Genomic DNA, 23,516 nt, shown 5'->3' on the forward strand with positions numbered 1-23,516 from the left:
TCTGCTAGTCCACTGATAAGAGAGGTCCTCCTCCACTTCCATCTGAATCAAGCCTATCAGGTCTCATCATTGACCCTCTGTTTCAGAGTTCTGAGACACAACGAAGGACATTTTGTGGATACACCATTTAGGACTGAATGTTCTAAGGTCTCTCACTCTCTACACATTATCTAGCTTTGGGTATTTATTCCCAGCTGCTGCAGGAGGAAGTCTTTCTGATCATTGCTAAGTAAAGCACCAATCTATGAGTATAGCAGAATGTTGTTAGGAGCCATTTTATTATGATGCTCTTTAGCACAGTGATTCTCAACCTGTGGGTCATGAACATTGGAAAACACATATTTCCTATGGTCTTAGGTATTGGAACACTGGCCAATAGTAAAACTACAGTTACGAAATATCAACAAAAATAATTTTATTTTATATTGCTGGTCACCATAGCATAAAAAAAAAAACTGTATTAAAGTGTTGTAGGATTAGGAAGGTTGAATACCACTGCTTTAGCACAACAATTGTATTTGGTTTTCCCCTAGGTCCTATTTAATGTAAGGTTCTTGGTCACCTGAGCAGTTCTGGGTATGGACTCTATCTCATGGTATAGGCCTTAAATCCAACCAGATACTGGTTGGTTACACACACAAGCTTTGTGCCACTATTGCATGAGCACATCTTCTAAGCAGGTCACCATGGGGGTCAGAGGACTTGTAGTTGATCTGCACTCTCCTCTGGTAGAGCACAGAGTATATTCCAGTGCCTTGAACACTAATCCATACAAGTGAAGGGTCTAGGTAGGCATCAGCTCAACTTCTCCGTGTTTAAAGAGTCGTTTTGGTATTACCTTCAGTGATAGGACCTTACTATCAGTTTGTGGAGAGCAACCTACAATCTTGGCAATAGCCTGAGTTGTTAGGAGGTTCTCATGACACACCTTTGACCAACACCTTAATAGATGTAACCCATTCCTAGTACTAGAAACTTAATGTGGTGAAATGAGATGTCTATTTGTGGCTCTGTCTCCTCCATCATTTGGCAATTTAAGTTAGATCACCTTTATATATGTATATATTTTAGGAGGCTTCTACTGTAATAAAATTTCATATAGCCACTCAGGAGGTTTTGTGAACACGAGGGAGGTAAACTCTAGCATACTATATATATATTTCTATATTTGAACTATATCTCATTGAATGAATTCTAGATGGAGTATTGTAAGATTTTTATCACTTGGACTTTAAGTAATTGAAAATGGAGTCTTAGAATGTTTGAAATATCCACTAGATATCCAGAATTAAGATCTAAATACAAATATATCTATTTTACATTTCTCCATTATTCCATAGGGCCCCTGAAACCGTTTGTTTTCAATAAAACAGAAGATGCAATAAAATCTATCTCTCTCTCTTTCACACACACACACACACACACACACACACACACACACACATATACAAAGTGATCCAAGATAGATGATCAACAGGATGTGAGATAATTTATAATGTTTCATTTGCAATGTAACAATTTTGTAGAGCCATAAGCTATTTTTTAAACAGTGTCAAGGGTATTTATTAATTTGTGCTCATGTCAGAGAACCGCAAAGATAATTTAATTTTCTTAAAGGTTGTGCAAAATTTACAATATTAGAAGAGTAAGTAATAACTTACATGAAATAGCTATAATGAGAGTAAACAGAATGAGTGGACAAGGTGGACACTATAGGGCACAGGGAACTATGCTTATACTAAAGCAGATGCAAGGATAATATAGACATTGTTTTGTTGTTTGGTAAGTCCCTTGTCCCATTAACTAAGAATAGTACCCTGTGAATAATGCTTATGTGTTAGAATTGCAAGTTGTGGCCCTCCTTCACTTCCCAAAGCACTTAAAATTTTTATGATGATTATTCATTCTGATCCAATATCCCAAAGATAAAACAGTGATTGAATCTATCTGCCCACTCTGCATTTGCCAATATTCCTCATCACCAGACTTTTTATCACAATTCAGATATGTATTAACTGTAAATTGATCTCCCAGCTCATAGCTCCTGCCTGGCTGGCTGCTGGCCTGGATTTCTTAGCATCGCTGAGCCCAGAATCTGTCACCCTGATATTTGACATGGGGCTCTGGTATTAGCTGCAGTATGAGTGACAGTATGTCTTAGAATCTTGTCATCCAGTTGTCACTTCCTTACTGCCTGCCTTGTCTTTAAGAGAGTGAAGAAATGTCATAGATGCCATTCTGTCTCTGTTGATTGTTGTAGATGTAAACATGTTTTTGTTTTGATTCCAGGTGTGGAATTTACGACTGATTCAAATTTTCCACAGCAGCAAACTGTTTGCCTGGTGCAGGCTCTGAGAGGGGGCTCTTTGCCAACTGCAGATAGTTTAAATCTGAGGACTTTGAGAGAGAATAAAAATCAGAGCCCAGAGAGTATTGGGGAGCTCCATGGAAAAATGCTGCTGGGACTTCCCCTCCCTCCCTCTGCCCCGGCCACTCCTGGTTACTGTTGATGTAGTGTGATGAGAGTTGGAGAACTCCTGAACAAAATTGGACTTGCCCTAAGGAACCTGAAGACCCTAACCAGCAGAAAGCAGCTAGGAGAACTGTACTCCCTCTCCCACTAACCGTTTCACTCTTCTACCTGATTTTGGGATGTTGGATGAGATTGGTGTCAAAAAGGGAGAAAAATATATTAAAAAAATATAAGTAAAATAGTTTTAAAAAGTAATGCTAAAAGTTTAACCAATATTTTCTTTTTTTAGTGAACACAATATTTTATTATTATTATTATTATTATTATTATTATTATTATATTTCCATTTTATTAACTCTGTATCCCAGCTGTATCCCGCTCCCTTATTCCCTCCCAATCCCACCCTCCCTCCCTCAGCTCCCTGCCCCTTTCCAAGTCCACAGATTGGGGAGGACCTCCTCCCCTTTCATCTGGCCCTGTTTTATCAGGTAACTTCAGGGCTTGCTGCAAAGTCCTCCTCTGTGGCCTAGCAGGACTGCTCCTCCCTTGGGGGATGGGGAGGTCAAAGAGCCTGCCATTGAATTCCTGTCAGAGATAGTCCCTGTTCCCCTTAATATGGGTTTCTTTATTGTTGTTAGAAAACAAAAATAAGCTAGAGTAGACAAAATCAGAAAGAAAGAAGTGTTTATGGTGAGAGCTCATACTTAGAAATTTAGGAAAGTAGGTAAAATTAAATAAATAATCATTACATTGTGGTATTTATAATATATAATGGGAGAAATTATACAGCCTACTGCAACAGAGAACACAAGTATGCATGTAGATAGTTCATTAGGCGGTTTTGTTGGGAGATTATGCAGTCTGGAGGGTTCATGGTATCTCATATTAGGGCACCATCTGTGGAAGGCTCTCTGGACAAGTTAAACTTCAATCTTGGAGAAACTGAGCCTAGGAAAAGAAAATAACAAAATAATGTTTAAGTTGCAAACTATATTGTGAGGTTAGGATTTGGACACAGGTGATCTTTTTGCCAAGACATTTATACTGGTGCTTTAAAATTAGGAAATGGATGGTGTAAATAAAGAGCAAGTCATCAGGATATGAATTTCTTTCATATTTGCCAAAAACCAACATCATACTTCAGCCTAGTTTTGGAAAACAAAATATCATACATTAGAAATTCAGCCTTTAATTTAGCTCACTAACTATTATCAATGACTGGGTGACAAGTTAATAAATTCTTACATTTATAATTTGAATATTTTTTGTAGATTATTGCTGAATGTGTTACTTGCTCCGTAGTTATAAAACTACAATCTATTAGTATATATCTCAGAATGTTTCGGTATAGGTGCATATCTTAGGGACTATATACAGCTTTTCTGACTCTGCCTTCATAAGCAAGAAGTAAAAGGGATTTGCCAACTGAGAATTACACCTTATTATTTTGGAAGGGTAATCTTGCAATAAAAAGGATTTATAAACTGCATAATGTGATCTCTGTCTTAGTATAAGTATCTGACAAGTTACATGTGAAAGCAATCGGTCTCACTTCTGTAATGCTGAACAAAGTCCACAGAAAGTGACCCTAACTTTTCTTTTTTATTAATTAACTAATTAATCACATTTAAATCCACATTTTCACTCCCTCCTCTCCTCCCAGTCCCTTCCTCTCACCTCACCTTCCTGCCATCCTTTCATTGTCCTCCCTTTTTCCTCAGAAGAGGCTCAGAAAAAGGGATGTGTCCCCTGGAAATCAACTGGTCTTGGCATATCAAGCTGTAGGAGGATAGGCAAGGCAGCGGAGTTAGGAAAAAGGGATTCAAAGGCAGGCAACAGAGGCAGCTATAGCTCCTGTTTGTGACTATTTTTTTTTTAATTTTTTCATCAGTGTTCATTAGGGAGATTGGTTTGAAATTTTATTTCTTGGTTAAGGTCTTTATATAATACAGATATCAGGGTAATGTGGCCTCATATAGTGAGTTTGGCAATGTTCTTTCTGTTTCTATTTTGTGGAATAATTTGAGAAGTATTGATATTAGCTCTTCTTTGTAAGACTGGCAGAATTCTTCATTACAACCATCTGGCTCTGGTCTTTTTTAGTTTGCAGAAATTTAATGACTGCTTCTATTTTCTTAGATGTTATAGTCCTACTTTAATTGTTTACCTAATCTTGATTTAACTTTGGTTAGTGGTATCTATCAAGAAAATCATCCATTTCACTTAGATTTTTCAATTGTGTGGAGTATCGGTTTTTGAAGTAAGACCTAGTAATTCTTTGGATTTCCTTGGTGTCTGCTGTTGTGTCCTTTTTTTTTTCATTTCTGATTTTGTTAATATGGATATTTTCTCTCTATCTTTAAGTTAGTTAGGCTAAGATTTTATTTTGTTGATTTTCTCAAAGAACCAACTTTTGTTTCATTGATTCTTTGTATTGTTCTCTTTGTTTCTATTATTGAATTCAGCCTTGAGTTTGATTATTTCCTGCTGTCTGCTCCTCTTGTGTATGTTTGCTTCTTTTTGTTCTAGAGATTTCAGGTGTGCTGTTAAATTACTATGATATGGTGTCACTAATTCCTTTATGAAGATGATTAGTGCTATGAATTTTTCTCTTAGCACTGCTTTTATTGTGTCCCATAAGTTTGAATATGTTGTGCCTTTATTTTCATGTAGTTCTAGAAAGTCTTTAATTTATTTCTTCCTTCACCCAGTAATCACTGAGTAGGGTGTTATTCAGTTTCCATGGGCTTTTGGGCTTTCTGATGTTTCTGTTTTTGTTGAAGTCCAGCTTTAAACTCTGACGGTCTGATAAAATACAAGGGGTCATTTCAGTTTGCCTGTATCTATTAAGACTTGCTTTGTGTCTAAGTGTATGGTCAATACTGGAGAAGGTTCTGGGAGGTGCTGTGAAGAATGTATATGCTTTTGTGTTTGGGTGAAATGTTCTATAGGTATCTATTATGTTTATTTGATTCATAGCATCTGTCAGTTTCAGTGTTTTTCTGCTTAGTTTCCATGTGGATGACCTGTCCATTGGTGAGAGTGTGTAATTGAAGACTTCCATTATTAAAGTGTGAGGTTTGACGTGTAAATTAAGCATTAGTAATATTTCTTTTATGAATGTGAGTACCCCTGCATTTGAGGTATAGCTATTCAGAATTAAGACATCATCTTGGTGAATTTTTCCTTTGATGACTATGAAGTGTTCTTCCCTATCTCTTGATTAATTTTGGTTGAAAGTCTATTTTGTTAGATATTAGAGTGGCTGCTCTGGCTTGCTTCTTGGGTCCATTTGCTTGGAAAATCATTTTCTAGTCTTTTATTCTGAGGTAATGTCTATCTTTGATGCAAAAGTATATTTCTTGTATGAAGTAGAAACATAGATTCGGTTTTCACATTCATTCTGTTAGCCTGTGTCTTTTTATTGGATTCCATTGATGTTGAGAGATATTAGTGACCGATGACTGTTAATTTATTTTACGTTGATGTTGTTGTTGGTAGTGTGTGTTTCTTTATTTCTGCTTTTACTACTGTGAAAGTATTTACTTCCTGTGTTACCTTCAGTGAAGCTAACCTCCTTGGATTAGAGTTTTCCTGCAAGTATTTTATCCAGCTGGATTTGTGGATAGATATTGTTTAAATTTTGTTTTGTCATGCAATATCTTGTTTTCTCCCTCTATGATGATTGGAAGTTTTGCTGGGTATAGGAGTCTGGGATGGCATTGTGGTCTCTTAGAGACTGAAAGACACCCACCTTCCTAAGCCTTCTAGCTATTAGAGCCTTTGTTGAGAAGTCAGGTATAATTCTATTAGGTCTGCCTTTATATGTTACTTGGCCTTTTTACGTTGCAGCTTTTAATATTTTTTCTTTGTTCAATACATGATACATTTAGTGTTTTGATTATTATGTGGTGGGAGGATTTTCTTTTCTATTCCAATCTATTTGTTGTTCTGTAAGCTTCTTTCACATTTATAGGCATCTCTTTCTTTAGGTCAGGGAAATTTTCTTCTGTGATTTTGTTTAAATATATTCTGGACCTTTGAGCTGGAAAACTTCTACTCTTATTATCACTAGGCTTGGTCTTTTAATAGTGTTCTGGATGTTTGTATCAGGAACTTTTTATATTTAACATTTTATTTGACTGAGTATTGATTTCTTCTGTTATATCTTCCATGCTCGAGATTCTCTCTTTCATCTCTTGTGTTCTATTGGTGACACTTGTGTCTATAGTGTCTGTTCTCTTCCCTAGGTTTTCCATCTCCAGGATTCACTGTTTGTGTTTTCTTTATTGCTTCTATTTCCATTTTCAGATCTTAAACAGTTTTATTCATTTTCTTTACCTGTTTGATTTTATTTTCCTGTATTTCTTTAAGGGATTTATTCATTTCCTCTTTGAAGGCTTCTTTCATCTTCATAAGATTGGATTTAAGGTCATTTTCTTGTGTTTCAGCTGTGTTGGGATTCCCTTTGCTTAGTGTGATAGGATAGCTGGACTCTGATGGTGCCATATTCCCTGGCTGTTTTTGATTGTGCTTTAGCCATCTGGGTTTTGAGGTTATTACAATTTTAGATGCTGATTTCTGAGTACACCTTTGTTGGTTGGGTGCTTTTTGAATGTTTCCCCTTGGTTTCTCTTTCCACTCTGACTATGGGCCTGAGTGGCCTGGGGTTCTGGTGCCTAGCTGGTCTTCAGGTCCTGCAGGGTGTCTCCCCTGGGGTTTTATGGCCTGTGTGCCCTCTAGAGTGCCGTGGGATGCTTAATTTCAGAGTGGCCTTTGGTATCTGGTGCTGACTGGCTTCCAGGAAAGCAAGCTGGGTTGTCAGTTCAGGGGGTGTGGTGTATTTCAAGGTTGATGGGTGTGTTTTAGGGGAATTAGGTAGGCATGGCCTTGGGGAAGGACCTCACCTGGTTGTTCCTTGTGACTGCAGACCTCCAGGAAAGCAGTCAGAACAGTGGGGATGAGAATGGAACACAGGATATGTTGGGGGACAGATTAAATAATGACGATTAGGCGCACAACAGATCTTATATGAAAGTGGTTTATTAGACGGAGATGAAGAGAGAGAGAGAGAGAGAGAGAGAGAGAGAGAGAGAGAGAGAAGGGAGATGGGGGAGAGACGGGGGCACCCAGACAGAGAAAGGAGAGAGGGCAAGAGGGAACAAGAGGCAAGAAGCCAAGAGAGAAGAGACCAAGGAAGGGACCACATGGCAGGCTGGTCCCTTTAAGGAGGAAGGTAACCATGACTTCCAGGTATGGCCACCTAGTTGGCTACACAACGGCATCATAGGTTGCTAGGCAACCCAGAAGCAGGTTTCCAAATACTTTCAGGATATGTGGATCAGTTTACTGCTGTTGGGGTGCTTTCAGAGCAGTTGTCAGGCAGGGATTTGGGGAGGAAAGGCTGAGTCTGGCAAGCCTCCCGGAAGGCAGGCAGAGTTGTGCCTGAGGAAATGGAGTGCAAAATATGAGGTTCAGGTTTCTACTGTTGGAGATGCTTTCAAGAAAGTTGGCAAACAGGGTCCTGGAGGGGGAGGGACTTACCTGTGTCAGTGGGTCTGGAAGACCTCTAAGAAAACAGGAAGAGTTGTAGGGTGGGAAATGGGGTAGAGGGTACTGGGTACAGTTTTCTGCTGTTGAAACTGTTGCGTTGTTTTTCATGTTGGTGCTAGGGACTGAAAATTAAGCTGATAGATACTAGGCAAGCCCATCACCAGTATGGACCACTTCTGCCCTCTAAACTAAATCCTTGTGTTTATTTAATTTTATAATAAAAATGAAAGTTGTACATAAAAAGAAAAAATATTAATTTCTGACTATTTATATGCCAGTGCTTGGCATTACAGCAAATCAACTCTGATCACAGACAGAAAATGCTAGTAAAATACATGCCAAAAAGAAAAATGTAGGATGATGTATAGACTTCAAACAAATAAGCACAAAGCCCAGACAATAACAGCAACAATACAAGCAACCCACTTAAAAAGGGCACAAGGCTTGAATAGATTTTTCTCTCATGAATATGTAAGTTATCAAAGGTCTAGAAGATGGCTCCCTTGGTAAGGTACTTAGCTTGCAAGTATGAGAATCTGAGTTCAAGCCCAAGCCTTTTTATTAAAATCAAGTAATGAGCAACAACAAAAGGTACAGTAATGGGCAGTGAGGGATTGTAGTATCAGTTCTGGGAGAAAAAGACAGGAAGACTTCTGGTCATTCAGACAGACTAGCCTATTTGGCAAGCTTCAGGCCAAACCAGGGAACTTGTCTCACCAAACAAGGTGGCTGGCTCCTAAGGCATGACATATGCACCTGCCCATTTGCCGATCTCTCCACACACAAGCAGGCTCACATGTGCATACACACCCGTAAATGAAAGAATAAGCAATAATCATGTGAAAACATGCTCATCACTCATTAGTACATGACTTAACAAGATACATAACGAAAGCATTGTGAATCCACAGATGATGATGATGCTAAAGAGATCAGAAAATACCAAATGTTGGAACTGAACAGATTATACTTACTACTGTGAGACCATAAAAAAAAATGGTGTTGTTACTGTGAAAATTCTTGTGTCAGTTCTTCAAATTGTCAGACCTGGAGTGAACAAGTCTACTCTTACTGAAGCGAATTGAAACAGTTTCCCAAAAGCTTACCTGTTTCTGTGTTGCAGCATTTTTCATATCAACCCCTCCCCCCAAAAAAGCCAAATGTACATTTGCTAATAAAAATGTCTATATGCAATGGAGTATTAGTCAGGTAGAGAAAGGAATGAAATAGGCTATTCTTGGAAGACATTATGCTAATAGAATGAAAGCAGAGACAGAGCAGTGTGTTTTGAGATGCCATTTACCAAAAAATGTTCAGCATAGGCAAACCCATAGACGAGGAAGTTGATTGACGGTGATGGGACTGGAAAGAAAGGAAAAGATCAAAGAGGACTTAAAGAGTTCATGTTCCTGTTCATGTTGGTGAAATGCTCTGACATGAGCAGATGTGATGGTTGCAGAAGGTACTGGAAAGTATGGAAACTGAAAGTGAAGCACTGTGCACACTGATGATAAAAATATAACCTAGGCAGAGACAGTTGTCATCAGGTCGTTGAAAGGTGACTTAAACAGGCATTCTACCTGAGTAAGTAGTCTGTGGTTTAATAAGGGAAGATGACACTCTATCTTATAAGTTAGGTTTATTGTACTCTGATATTACACTATCAAAATATAGCAAGAATATCTCTTCATTTATTTGCCACTTACTTATATAATAGACTTTGATCTGAATTCTACAGAATATACTTGGCATATATATATATATGCTCCTTTCATTACTTTGTCATTATCTTTCGTGGCCGAGTAGACATTTGGGGATGGGATGGGAATGAACTGCAATGCTAGAATGCCTATCTACTTTGTGCATGGATCTGGGCTCCCTCCTCCCTCCCTCCTTTCCCACTCCCTGAAAAGACATTTCATGTGCATGTGTTGGTTTTAAAGTTTGGTTTCTGTTGAGTGATTATTTATAGTATATATCTTTGTTTTTGAGCTGGACTACATAAACATATTAGAATTATATAAATGGTTGTGTGATTTCTCTCTCTTTCTTTGTTGTTACTGTAGATTCCACGAAGAAATTAAAGGATGTTCTTGAAGAATTCCATGGTAATGGCGTGCTTGCAAAATATAATCCTGAAGGGGTAAAGCTTCCTTTTTTCTTTATCAGTTTAATAATGTGCTTGCTGTGTGAATTTTCTTCATGAAAATTCTAGGAAAATCTGTATATGTGTTTATGTAAATGCACACACATATACTCTGCATATATATGTATATGTATACATATATACACATACATGTATATATCTCACATACCATAAACCATTTAGCACATTCCATACACTTTAGTTCATAACGGACTGATATTCTGGAAGGCCACTATATTATATTTAGTATTTTCAGTAGTTACTATATTTAGTATTTTATACTATATTTATTAATGAAATTACTCCTATCATGTTTGTGCTTGAGAAAATGTATATCATTAATATACTATTTGAGGTTTATTTTTCTAGAAGTTAGGAAACAAGATTAGATAGAAGAAAGAAGGATCCAGTTAAGTCTGTCCCTATGATCTGCAGCTTTTAATCTAAAATGGGCATGGGTAAGGGGCAGGGAGTAATTACTTTCAGGAAATTATTCCTTAAACAAAAATCAAACTTTGAAGTGGGTATAACCATTGTGTCTTAAGGAGCCAGTCAAAGGACAATTAAATTATCTTTTTATCTTGTATTTTTATATTTACAAGTACTTTTCCCGCTTCATCAAAAATTCTCTTTGAACAACATATTTTACAGAACTCATTTCCAAATTATTTGTTAAGTAATCTCCCATTTAATATCACCTGAGAGATTTTCTATTTTGAGTCTGATCATAATTGCTGTTAGTTCATTTTAGCCTCACCACCTGATGTTTGAATATATGAGAATAAAAACAAATAGAACTTCACAAAATTCTATATCTAAATATGTCATCTAGATTTGTTTATAGACAGAAATATAAATTTTGCATATTCATAAAAACATAATCCTTACTCACCATAAGAACTTTTCTCAGTGGAATATTTAGTTCAATTTCTAAATTATAACCTCAGAGTCTCTCTTTCTCTAGATAAGACCTCACTCAGGCTGTTTTCAAACTTGCAAACTCTTGCCACATTATTCAAGTTTGAAGAACTACCACATTGGTCTTCATTTCATGTTTTCTTACTTTCTCTACATTATGATACCTAACTATGTATATCAAAAGTAACCCATGCTTTACAGTGTGACTTTACAGTGATTTCTCTTTTTATTGATTTATTTATTTAATCACTTTACAGCCTGATCAAAGTCCCCTCCTTCCTCTTCTCTCCATCCCACCCTCAAACATGACTCTCCCATTTTTCTCCCCCATAGGTACCAACCTACCCTAGCTCATCAAGCCTCAGCAGGACTAAACACATCCTCTCCCACTGAGGCGAGACAAGGCAGCCCAGCTAGGGAAAAAGGGATCCAAAGGCAGGCAACAGAGTCAGAAACAACCCCTACTCCCATTGTTAGGTGATCCACATGCTGACCCAGCTGCATGTCTAGTACATATGTGTAGGGGGTCTAGGTCCAGCTTATGCATCCTCTTTAGCTGTTGGTTCAGTCTCCGTGAGCTCCATAGGTCCAAGTTAGTTTACTCTGCAGGTCTTGTGGAGTTCTTGACCCCCTCAGACTTTCTCAGTGTTTCCTCCCAATCTTCCCCAAGAACTTCCTGAGCTCAAGCTCAGCCTATTGATTGGCTGGGAGTCTCTGCATCTGTTTCCATCAGCTGCTGGATGAAGCCTCTGAAAAGATTGTTATGCTAAGCTACTGTCTGCAAGCATAGCAGAATATCATTAATATGTCAGGCTCTCTCCCATGGGATGAGTCTCACGTTGGGCCAGTCATTGGTTGGCCGTTACATCAATCTCTGTTCCATCTTCCTTCCTACACTTCTCGTTGGCAGGACAAATTTTGGGTCGAAGGTTCTATGGGCAGCTTGGTGTTTCCCTCCCTCCACTGGAAGTCCCACCTGGCTACAGGAGGCGGCAACTTCAGGTTCCATATCCCTGGCTGGTAGGAGTCTGTTAGGGTCACCTCCATGGACTCAACTTGCACACTCTTACTGCAGTCACCCAAGTGTGAATAATGCAGACATCGACTACCACAATGATTTTCATTTCATGTTTTCTTATTTTCTCTACATTATGATATATGATTATATATTTCAAAAGAACCTGTGCTTTGCAATATGGCTTTAGATATTTCTAATGGTGGACAATGTATCAACAATTTTAATGCTATTTCCCCCTTAAGATGCCAAATAAAACAAACAAACAAAAAAACACAAAACAACAACAACAAAAATAAAACAAAACAAAACAAAAACCCACGTACATGCCGTGTGTGTCCCTGATATTTTGTGTTTACATAGGCTGCATAGTGAAAGAGATAAATTTAGTGGATATTTGTATAATACAGAAAAATCTCAAAGTCCAAGATAATAGAGTGGGGAAGGAAGAAGACAACAAAGTGAATTGCTGCCAAACTACAAATGCTATTAATACACATTGCCCCGGTGGCACCTGAGTATATGCATCCTTCTGTGTACGCTTGAAACATGTATCCTTTCTAAACTGCTCATCAGTTCACTTAGAATTTGCATGTAGCAATATTGTTTTCACTGTAGCCCTTCTCCCTCAAGGGTTCCCCTATATAAAGAACTCCAAGACTCTCCCCATTACTATTAGCTGTTTTGTGAGGATTAACAGTCACTATAGAATTAAGTGAAGTAATTACCAGTGTTCATAAATTTAGTGAACAATTACCAGATGGTTCATAAACACAATAAAATGTCAGCTCTTCAATTACATGCTAACTCTCCAGAATATGCAAAGTTATTGAATGCCTTAAGATGATAATAGTTGAAAATCAGAAAACTAGATCTTATTATGACCCAAGAGCAACTCTACATTAAGAATAAGAAAAATAAAGCTACTCTTTAAACTAAATATTGGAAAGATTTTTAGTTTAAGAGGAAAAAATTAAAGCTAGAATGATTCTTTTAAAAAGCAATTCTGTGTCTTATAAAAGCCATGAGAAAATAATTAGGAATATCTGATAGTGAAAATGAAGCCACTCAAGATAATTTTCTAGAAACCTCATTTGGTTTATTAAAATTTAAATCAACACTATGAAAAAATTCTTATTCTCAAATTACATAGGAAGTTATTATTCTGTCTTGACCAAATTACCCCAACATTATTTGCACAGTTATAGATAAGTGATAATTTATAGAAGAAAAATTAGAAAAGTATTTAATCAAGCATAGTTTTAAAAAGGATAGTTGATCTTTTGCTTTAAAATAAGTATAATTTTTATTACTCCCATGAAGTGTGTTTGCAAACTGAAAGCAAAGTACACATCCCTTGACTTTCACTTACAATTGTAAATTAAGTAATTAAATACATTTTCTTGCTTATAGTTGGTTAAAAGTAATATAAAAGGTTGTATGGAAAACTTCTATCAATGGAAATGTGGTCTATTTAGAACTATTCTAGTAGCAAAATATACTAGACAATAGATAGGAACATAATCAGTTATATTTGGTTTTTGTATTTAAAAACTCTTTTATAATCTTTTCTAGAAAAATTGTGTAAGATAAATCTAAATAGTTTTGAATGTTCTCTAAAAATTAAAATCTTAAAAAGTCTGGTAAAGTTATTAAATAAATAAATAAAGTAAGCAAGTAAGTAAGTCTTATGTTCTTAAATTAATAAAAGTGAAGTTTTAAAATAAATTCATTTTCAGCAAGATATAATGATGCTTCTCATGAAGCTAGTAAACTTTGGTATATGAGAAAATCAGCTTGTTTTTGCATGTTTGGGGTTTTTTGTTTGTTTTTGTCTTGGATGTTAAATTTGATTCCCAAAATACTTCAGTCTTGGACAATTTGCTATATTTTACTAATAAAATAAAACATTGTAAGAGAGGAATAATTAAACTCTAATATATGTTTATATATACCGCTTTTATTACCTTCTCTGGAAGATTTTAATTATATTGTGTTTTATTCATGATATTTGATTCAAACCAAAAGGAACTATTTGTGTATACTCAAAGGTTTGTCTGGTCAAGTGTTCTGAATGTTCCGTTCACATCAGACTCACAGAGCCCTTCTTAGAGCATGGCCTGTTGCCTGCCTCCTCCTGTTCTGGAAGCTCCTTGACTGTTTCTGGGGTGGGGCCCATGATTGGCTTCTCTGGCAGTTTCCCCTCTATGTTGATGCGGTTGTTTTGCAACAGCATTTTGAGACCCGTCTACACAGCTTACATTTTCAAATCAATCTATAATCTTAACTTTTTAGTGAAAATATCAGCAAAGTGAGATAATGGCTACAAATTCTTTAACATTAACACATGTATTCTTTCTTTCCTTGCATGAACAGAAACAAGATATTCTTAACCAAGTAAGACATTTTCTTTTCTATTAAAATCTCTCTTCTGATATGAACTTTGAGCTACTCATCCATAGCACGAAGCTGTACTTGTATACTAACTAGGCTCCCATGACATACCTATCCATAGAGTTATGACTGAGCAATAGAAAATTTCCCAATTAATATCACTAGCAGAGACCTTATATCATAACAGGATGAAAAAGTGTCCAAGGTATGGACTTTTAGTTTAGAGACTGTAGAGTTTAATTTTCTTTTTTTACCAAACATACCATCTTCAGGTAAGTAAATTTATTTAAGGAAATTGTGGATTAGTTCACAGTGTGTAATTTGAAAACTGAATGTAATATACAATAGTAAGATTTTTTCCATCTTGTCTACAATTCTATCTTAACTTTTTGGAGGAAACAGATAAAAGGCTGCTGTTATTTTCCTCTTGCGAGAAGGGTAAGCAATCCATTGCTTCTGCCAATGAATTCTGTTCTGTAAACAAAGCTCTGCTACTAGTTCAGTGAAGGGTGTAGAATCTCTATAAATTATTGAGTTCTCTAAACAGATATTTTCAACACAGTAGGTATATTATAGAACTCTGTTTTTGTCAATTCAAAAATGTTTCTGGACCTGAGCAGAAGGCTCAGTGGGTAATTTTCTTATTGTGTAAGTATAGGCACCTGATTTTTGGGTGCGTAACATCCACATAAAAACCCTGGCACTGGAGTTCTGGAGGTAGTCTACAATAATTCCAATTCCAGTAGCAGAGAGAGAAGGATTCTAGAAGCTTGCTGGCCAGACAGTCTAAGCAATCAGTGTATTCTCAGTTCAAGGGGAAACACTGTCTCAAAGGGTAGAGAAGTATAGAGGAAGATGGCTGCCATCTGCCTCTGCCCTTCCCTTAGGAACATACACTGTCACTGACATGCATATGTGTATACATACTCTCTATATAATGCATGTATTCTTACATTTCTATTGCAGTGACAAAACACTGTGACCAAGATGACTTCTAGAACAAAGCATTTACTTGGAGCTTATGGTTTCAGAGGATTAGAGAACATGACAATCATGGTGTGGAGCACAGCAATAGGCAGGCAGGCAGGCACAGTGCTGGAGCAGTAGTTGAAAGCTTCCATCTTGAGAGCTCACAACAACAAAGCAGAAGAGACAAAGACCCTCACTGGTCCTTTGAACCCTCAAATCTCTCACTTTCAGAGTCACACCTTCTCCAACAAGGCCACAACTCTCGATCTCTCTCAAATAGTTCTGCCAGCTGGGGATAGGCATTCAAATATATTGATCTGAATTAGCCTATAAGGTACATTCTTTTTCAAACGAATATGCATGTGTTTATGTAGTGCATGTATTATTCTCCTAAGGTGAGGTTCTACTGAGATGGTAGTCATTGACCATAATAGCACTTACCATCATCCATTGAAGAGCACAGCCTGTCATCATTTTGTCCCTCAGTTTCCTGGAAACTTTAACTCCTCAAATGCACGTCTTATGAGATTTAATGACCCTTTGAAGGCGGTTGATAGAAGAAGTGGTTGTGTTCTAGTTCTACGTCAGCACGCTCAGCTGAGCCCTTCACTCTGAGGTAGCATTGCTCAGCATCTGTACTCAGTAAACAAATCTTTTCACACCACCTGCAGGGCCACTTGGGGCTATTTAAAAGTCAGTGTCAGGATTAGTTCTTGCTTTTCCTTCAGTCAGCAGAATGTTCTGTTCTCTGGCACAGCCTTCATTCTGTGTGCTAACATACCTCAGGAGGCACCAGATCAGCTGCAGAACAAAAAAGCTGTCAAAGTTGAGGAGACCCTCCTGGAGGGCAGGTGCTGGGAGCATGCATATGTAGTTGCTCTGTGTCTGTTCACTGTTCCTGGCTGGGGTGAGGAGCTCGCTACACGATTTCTGTCAGTAGAGATACTTGGCTTAAGGCTCAGGTATGCCTTTACAGCTCCTGTACCTTGCCTCAGCTAAAGCACTCTGTTCTGTAGTCTCTGCTAAAATGTAGCACTCTCACACTCATACAAGTAAGATTCTTTAACCTCCCTTTAAGAAACCTGTAAACACAGAACCTACAGTGCATAATGGTGACAACTAAAGTTTATTTTAAATGCCTTTAAATATTAATGCTAATACAATTGACAATAAAGTTAACACTCTTCTAAAATAAGTTAAAATTACCCCCAGAATCAGTTCAGCCTTCTCTATTAAATGCAGGAAAACTACCATAGGGAAATGTGATTTTTTTTTTTTTGAGAGATAGAATTGGATTCCAATCCCCCACAACTGCCACTTTCGATGATAAATGTTAAACTCTACAGCAACCTGAAAAATAAATAACACTTCGTCTGCTTCAGAGCAGGTGTCCCATTAGTGATTAGCCACAGTGGTTAAGGCCAAACTTTAAGGAACAGCATAATTTTACTTGGAACTTCTCAATCATATGCCAAGTTTGTATGTGAGGACGTCCAACATCTAGCTCCAACCCATAATAAATTCTTAACTTTCTCAAAGGCTCATGTCTTTACTTTCAATTTAAAGCAAATGTAACCATTTTCTCTCTAACTCCTAGATTATCTATTTTTGCCAGCTAATAGGACCAGAAGGCGTGCTATGTGCTTCTCAGGCCAGGACATTCTCCACTGTTGTCCTGTGATAGCATTATTGATCTCTTGCAATTGCTCCATCACCCATAATTGTCAGGCACCAGGTCAGTTCAAAAGCAAAGAACACAGTAGACTTTGACACAGAGCTTCTGCCTTTCTGCCTCTCTTCCCCATTAGCATAAATATGGTTGCAGTGACTTTCTCTTCTTATCAACCTGAGACCAGGTTAGAGTTTTGAATACATGCAGCAGGCTGGACGATGGCATGTCTGCTGCAGCTCTGAACAGTTTACCTGGTACAGACAACTTACCCTTAAATATCGCATGACGTTCCTCCTGCGAGGTGGACTCAGTGTGTAACGCCTGATCCTTAGGGGAATTGCTCTACTGGAAAAGAAGACGGCATTTATGTAGACACTTATGCAACTGCCAGGTTATATAACAACACAATTAAATTAATATGAATAGCTTCTTGTAGATTTCCTATTACTCAAAGGATCAAGACCGCACATCCCATGATTTATGGAAACACTGAATATTTGAGAATGGACCTTCTGCTAGGCTCTTTCTTATGAAGAAGCTGGAATAATGATGTGACAAGTTTAGCATCTATAAAATTTATCGTAAATGTTCATAAATCATAGAGAAATATCCTATAAATAAATACGTATAATTTATAAAACAAAATTGTACTAATTGGGTCAGTTTATTTCTTAACAGCGAGATTTCAAAACAAGCTTTAATGGATTTGGAATGACTGTAACTTTTTTTTAATTAGTATTAAGAGCCAAGTTTAAGTATAAATTTTAGATAGCCTAAAATATAACATTTTTTCTGTTTATTTCCTTAGATAACATTCATTACACAGGAGTTACAAGTCTGTTTGGAGTAAATTTTGCCTTTGGAATAGTTAAATGACCTATTGGCTCATTTCCAAGGATAATTTTTAAATGCTACCTTGAAACACTGGTTAACTTGGAATTTTGTCTGATTTTTATTTTTATGTTTCTATCACTAGGCATAGCACTTTTAGAAGACCATTGAAAGGCAATAGAAGAAAATTCATCTAGGTATTTTGGTGGAAAAGCATGGAGTGTCTAAAAATTATGAAAGAATTTTAAGGTATTTTCAATAGCTCCAGAAAAGTACAAATAGTATTTTTTTTTAATGAATGAGGTAAAATTTTCATTTGTGAAAACATTTAAAAAGTAAAATGCCCAACTGTCTTGCATGGAGGAGGAAACAACAGTTACCGAGGTTGTGTATACAAGTGCAGACAGCCAGGAAGTCAAAGGAGCAAAACAGTCATGGATATTTCAACAAAGCAACTGAACACTCATATCACTCAGCTGTACTTTTGTAATTTTTAATCTACATCTCTTACTTCTAAAACTGTAGGCTCATTTACATGTAATTGATATATAACTAGTGCTTTTACTATAACTATCAGTTGCCAAGCAGATAAGAGATATTAGTATCCCTAGTTTGTGGGTGGTGGAGATAGAAGGATAAGAGCTTCTGGGTCTCAACTACACTGTCAGTTTCAGGATAGCCTGGGATACCTGAGACCCTTTGTAAAAAAAAAAGTAATAAATAGATACATAAATAAAAGTTACAGACATGTTATGCTATGTGCAAACCCTGAAAACATGTCCCTGAAAGTATATTCTTCTCACTGAAGTTAGTAAGACTTAGGTCCATCGTGCCTAATAGAAGCTTTGGTGTCAAGCAATTTAATGCACTTTTTAAAGGTTTGGTTGCTGGTGGATGACACCTAAATGAACATCTGTACAAAGTCCCAATTTATTTCTAATATCAGAGATCAGACCTCTACTCTTGCCTGATGCGTCTAAAATAAAAAGGGGGAACTGTAGAGAGCTGCGGAATGCTATGCCTTAAAGATGGAGCTGGTTTCCGCCTTCCACCTTCCCGATGGTGAGTGCTCTCTGTCACGAACAACTCCACATTTGGCTAAGGCCGAGGATCTGGCTTGCTTCCATGTATGTGGACCTATCTGCATTGCCCCTGTGGCACGCCTGGGTTGGCTACCCAGAGGCTATTTAAGCTGTGGGCTGGCTTTCCCCGGGGTCCGAGGATTGTTCAATGTTCCTGAATAAACTGCATTGAAAAAAAAAAAAAAAAAAAAAAAAAAAAAAAAAAAAAAAGGTTTGGTTGTCTACGAAGAGGAACAATGCTAGCACCTACCTCTTAGTTATTGTGAAGATCCCATCATCATACATCAGACATTTCATATAGGGACTATTTCCACTATATACAGTTAATATTCCCTTGAAGCATCTAATATTACCTTTTAATTTAAAGATACTAAAGTAAGTTAGCCTTGACTTGGAGGAACATAAAGATTAGAGGCTTCCAGAAGAAAGAAATTCCCCAACTCAACTATAGAGTTTTAGTCCCTGACCCTTCTATGCTCACAGGATATTTCCTGGCTTCTGTCTCTTCCACAGTGTGGTGTTTCCCCCAGTACTAACTCTGGTAGTTGAGTGACTGATGGTGAGTTTACCACACCTAAGACAGGACCTGGTACGATCAATGAGAAGTTTGTACATAAGAGAAACTTAATCCCAGACCTGCCAAGGGCAAAGAAGGAGGAAGTGGCATCTGCCATTATTTATTTCCACGTGCCTGGATAAATATTCCTGTTACTTCTCTATTATTACTGAGAGTGAAGGATTCACTTGGCCAAACAGGATGTCAAAGAGTGTTCTGAATTCATGCCAGCGACACACTGGCATCTGAGAAGTCTGTACTCTTTATAAACTTTTTGTTACTGGTCTAATTAGTCTGTGACTGTTTCATCTTTTCTGAAGGGAAATGTAGGAGGAGAGGATCCAGGGGAAAAGGGAGGTGGAGGGGGATGAGGGCAGTGGAGGGAAGGGAAGCTGCTGTCGGGTTGTATTAAAAACAGCAAGTTAAGCCCTGTGTGGTTGCACTCAGGACAGAGGCAGGGGGATCTCTTTGAGTTTAAGGCCAGCCTGATCTATAAAGCAGATTTTTGAGAGCCAGGGATGTTACATAGAGAAACCCTGCCTTGAAAATCCAAAAATACATATATGAATGTGTGTATATACATACAAAAAATTAAACCTCTTATATCTGTATTAGACTTTATAGGCAATTTTACTTTAAATAGTCAAGTTCCATGCAGTTTCTTAAATTCATGTTTCATTAATGTGCATTACAAATAATGTTTTTTTTTTTCAGAGTAAAGTAATGTGTAACTCAGGAAACATTGTAAAAATTTCTTCAATGAATTTGACTTCCAAACACTGAGTCAGATAAGTTTTGGCTATAAGGTCATTTGGGCTTCACAGAATTGTATCACATAACATCGTAAGTTTAGCAGAAAGATTTGCCCCCAAGAATGCAGTGTCAGGAAAGAGCTTCACATCTCCAATTATATATATATATATAATATATATATATATATATTATATATATATATAAACTTTAAGTATAGCTCCTCTGGCATTATCTCCCATAATTTACTGAAGAACTGACAGAACACTCCACTCTTATATCTGCAATGGTCCTCTTTTAAGAAGTAAAATATTAAAAAAAGAAAGAGAAATAAGATATTTTTAAAATGTCTTACTCCCTGAGCACTGTAGTTTGAGAATATTGTCTCATTTCAGAACAAAAAGTAAAGGTGAAGTTCTGCTTTAGGAATGGAGTAAATTTTACCATTTTTTGAGCCAATAAGAAGCAAGTTAGTATTTATAAAATAACTCATGTATTTCCAAGGCATAATTACCTTTTATTTATTTCTTTAATGATTTTTAAATTTTACTATCAATATGCCCAAGATTCTGTAAAGAACTTTATAGCAACTTTATTCAGATGACAATTAAGAAGTGATGATTTCATATACCATTTTGTATAAAGAAAGTAGTGATACCAAAGGTAATGAATTAATTTACCTTCCTGAGATTACATTCAATAAAAAATACAACTATATATAATATATATTTATTATATATTAAACATATAATTTAATTAGTTTATTATCCATACTTTAAAATTTTATGTTTTACAGGGATATTTGGAAAGATATGGTTTATTTTAACTTTGTGAAAAATAATACCATTGACATAAACTATGTTCCTAATGAATAATATAAGGCATATACACTCTCATTTTTCTCAAATACCATTGAACATAAAAGACAGGCATTTGTTCAATTCAAAAGTAAGAGTTTACAGAAATTTCTCTTACCTTCCAGGCACCCTGATAAAATGACAAATATCAACTGCCAGTTTTCCCCTATTTTAGTTTCAGCTCAGCGATCTAACTCATCTGGGTGTGAAAAGGTGCCATTGAGTCTCGGTGACTCAGGCTTCGTCTCTGTAGATCTTCTAAGCCTAGTAATTCCCCAAGTCACTCCTTGTTCTCCAACTACACCTGCTGTCAGAAAGCACTTCAAAATGTCTCTTCAGTCAAGTCAACAGTACCCACATGCTTTTGTTCCCCAAACATCCACAGTTGTCCCCATTTCTCGGCAGTAGTCATCTTACCTGGTTTTCTCCTCAGCTGTGAGAAGGCATGCTTGCTGAAGACCCCTGTACATTCCTTATTAAGGTTGAGGAGAGATAGTGGCTTCCTCCAGGTGCCTTTCACTTGGTCCTGGGACTCTTACCCTGAAATGACCGCCTTCAAATGAGTATAGAGTGGAAAAGAGTTAAAGACTGTACAATATGTTTCATTAGAATTTTGTAGGTGAAGGTTTTAAATATTTCATCAATTGGTGTTGGGTTTGGTTTAAAATTATTGTCGATCACTCTTTACAGTGCTCAAAACAAATAATCAGCACCACTGGGAAGAGGTGAACATATCTGTCATTCTGTGTGCCTGCTGTATGAATATGTGGCTCAATAGCAGCTCGTTCCCATCTGAACTACTTAGCACAAATATGTGGGTTTAGAAACAACATTCCCAATTGTTGGATGTAGGAAAAAAATTGAAAGGGTAAAATTTTATATCACATGGTTGACGTGGAGATAGAAATATCTAACTAGAAATCATGTTATCTTTGTTCTACGCTATCAAATGTGAGACACTTTAAAACCACTAAACCTTGGACTCATATTGGTATCTCTCTTTTGTAGACTTGGATATAGAAAACATTTCAGGTAACTTCTGAACATGGTAAAATGTTGTTATTTCACCAGATCTGAAATTACATACTTACATTTGTTTTTTTAGACCATAGATTTTGAAGGCTTCAAGCTGTTCATGAAGACCTTTCTGGAAGCTGAGCTCCCTGACGACTTCACTGCCCACCTTTTCATGTCATTCAGCAACAAGTTTCCCCATTCCAGCCCAAATGTAAAGAGCAAGCCTGCTCTGCTGTCAGGTGGTGAGTATGTTTGCTTACAAAGTGCATATAGTAGGCATTGTAAGAGACACGAGTATCACAAAATCAAAAAGAGATTCACTTGTGAAAGGAGAGAATAGATTAGGATGCTATTCTCCAACCTCACATGTGTTCTCTAGCACATACCTTTCCCCATACATAAATAAAAAGTTATAGAGGGATTTTAATTCAGTGAAATGGCTGCTCTGGCAAGGATTATATTCAAAGTCCTAGGTCTGGGTGATCCAGTTAGAATATAGACACACCCTTGGTATACACCTTTAATCCCTCTGGTTAAATTACACACCTTTAAATACTCTGGCTAAAATATAGAAAGGCCTTTAGTACATACTTTTAATCCCAAACAATGACATCTAATTCAGGGGCATACAAAGTGAGAACTCCTAGAAAGATTTGTCAGAATGAGTCAGAGACAATATATGCCCAGCTGTCAGGAGAACATACAGAGAAGCTACTTAAGACCAGTGCAGAGAAAGAGCAAAAGCTCATGGAGACAGTACAGTAGAATTTGGGAGTACAGTAGAGTTCCGTGCAGTTCAGTTGAGTGCAGCTGAGTTTGTGCAGTTCAGTTTGTGGAGTTCAGAGGCAGTTTTTCCAAGCAGAGCAATTCGGTGAGAAGCAGAGAAAATCCAGTTTGAATCAGTCAGCTTGGAGAAGAGTTGTGAGCCAAACACAGTAAAGTTGAACCAGCCAGCCAGAATTTAGAAAGAATTAGAAAGGGTGGACTTATTCATCAGTAATTCTCAGAAGCTAAAAACATTCTATGCCTAGGTTAGCAGACAGAGGCTGGAAGCTGAAGCCTTCAAGGTCCAGGCTTGAAGAATATTAGATTGTACAGAGTGTAGAAGCTTCCAGGCTTAAGCCTAGAGATAGTTAGAAATGCTCTAGGTTCAGGCCACTCAGCCATGTATTCATAAAACTTGGGTTCAGCTTTCATCTCATCCCCTCATCTGAGAGAATAAAATCTACACTTACAAAAAGTAAAAGTCTTAAAAAGTTAAAAGAAAAATAAATGTAAAAGCT

General features: G+C 37.1%; 1 protein-coding gene across 11 annotated transcripts in view; it reads left to right on the forward strand.

The window, feature by feature from the left end:
• Dgkb (diacylglycerol kinase beta) overlaps positions 1–23,516 on the forward strand; it is a 696,100-nt gene that overhangs the window by 155,062 nt on the left and 517,522 nt on the right. For 7 of the 11 annotated variants that reach the window (XM_060367267.1, XM_060367311.1, XM_060367280.1 and 4 more), the window contains exons 3-5: positions 10,093–10,169; positions 14,482–14,502; positions 22,322–22,475. In XM_060367267.1, coding sequence (XP_060223250.1) covers positions 10,093–10,169; positions 14,482–14,502; positions 22,322–22,475 — 252 coding nt within the window. The remainder of the gene's footprint in view (positions 1–10,092; positions 10,170–14,481; positions 14,503–22,321; positions 22,476–23,516) is intronic. The other 4 variants (XM_060367273.1, XM_060367299.1, XM_060367293.1 and 1 more) reach the window with 2 other exon arrangements.

This window comes from Meriones unguiculatus, chromosome 1, assembly GCF_030254825.1.
Source record: "Meriones unguiculatus strain TT.TT164.6M chromosome 1, Bangor_MerUng_6.1, whole genome shotgun sequence".
Classification (NCBI taxonomy): domain Eukaryota; kingdom Metazoa; phylum Chordata; class Mammalia; order Rodentia; family Muridae; genus Meriones; species Meriones unguiculatus.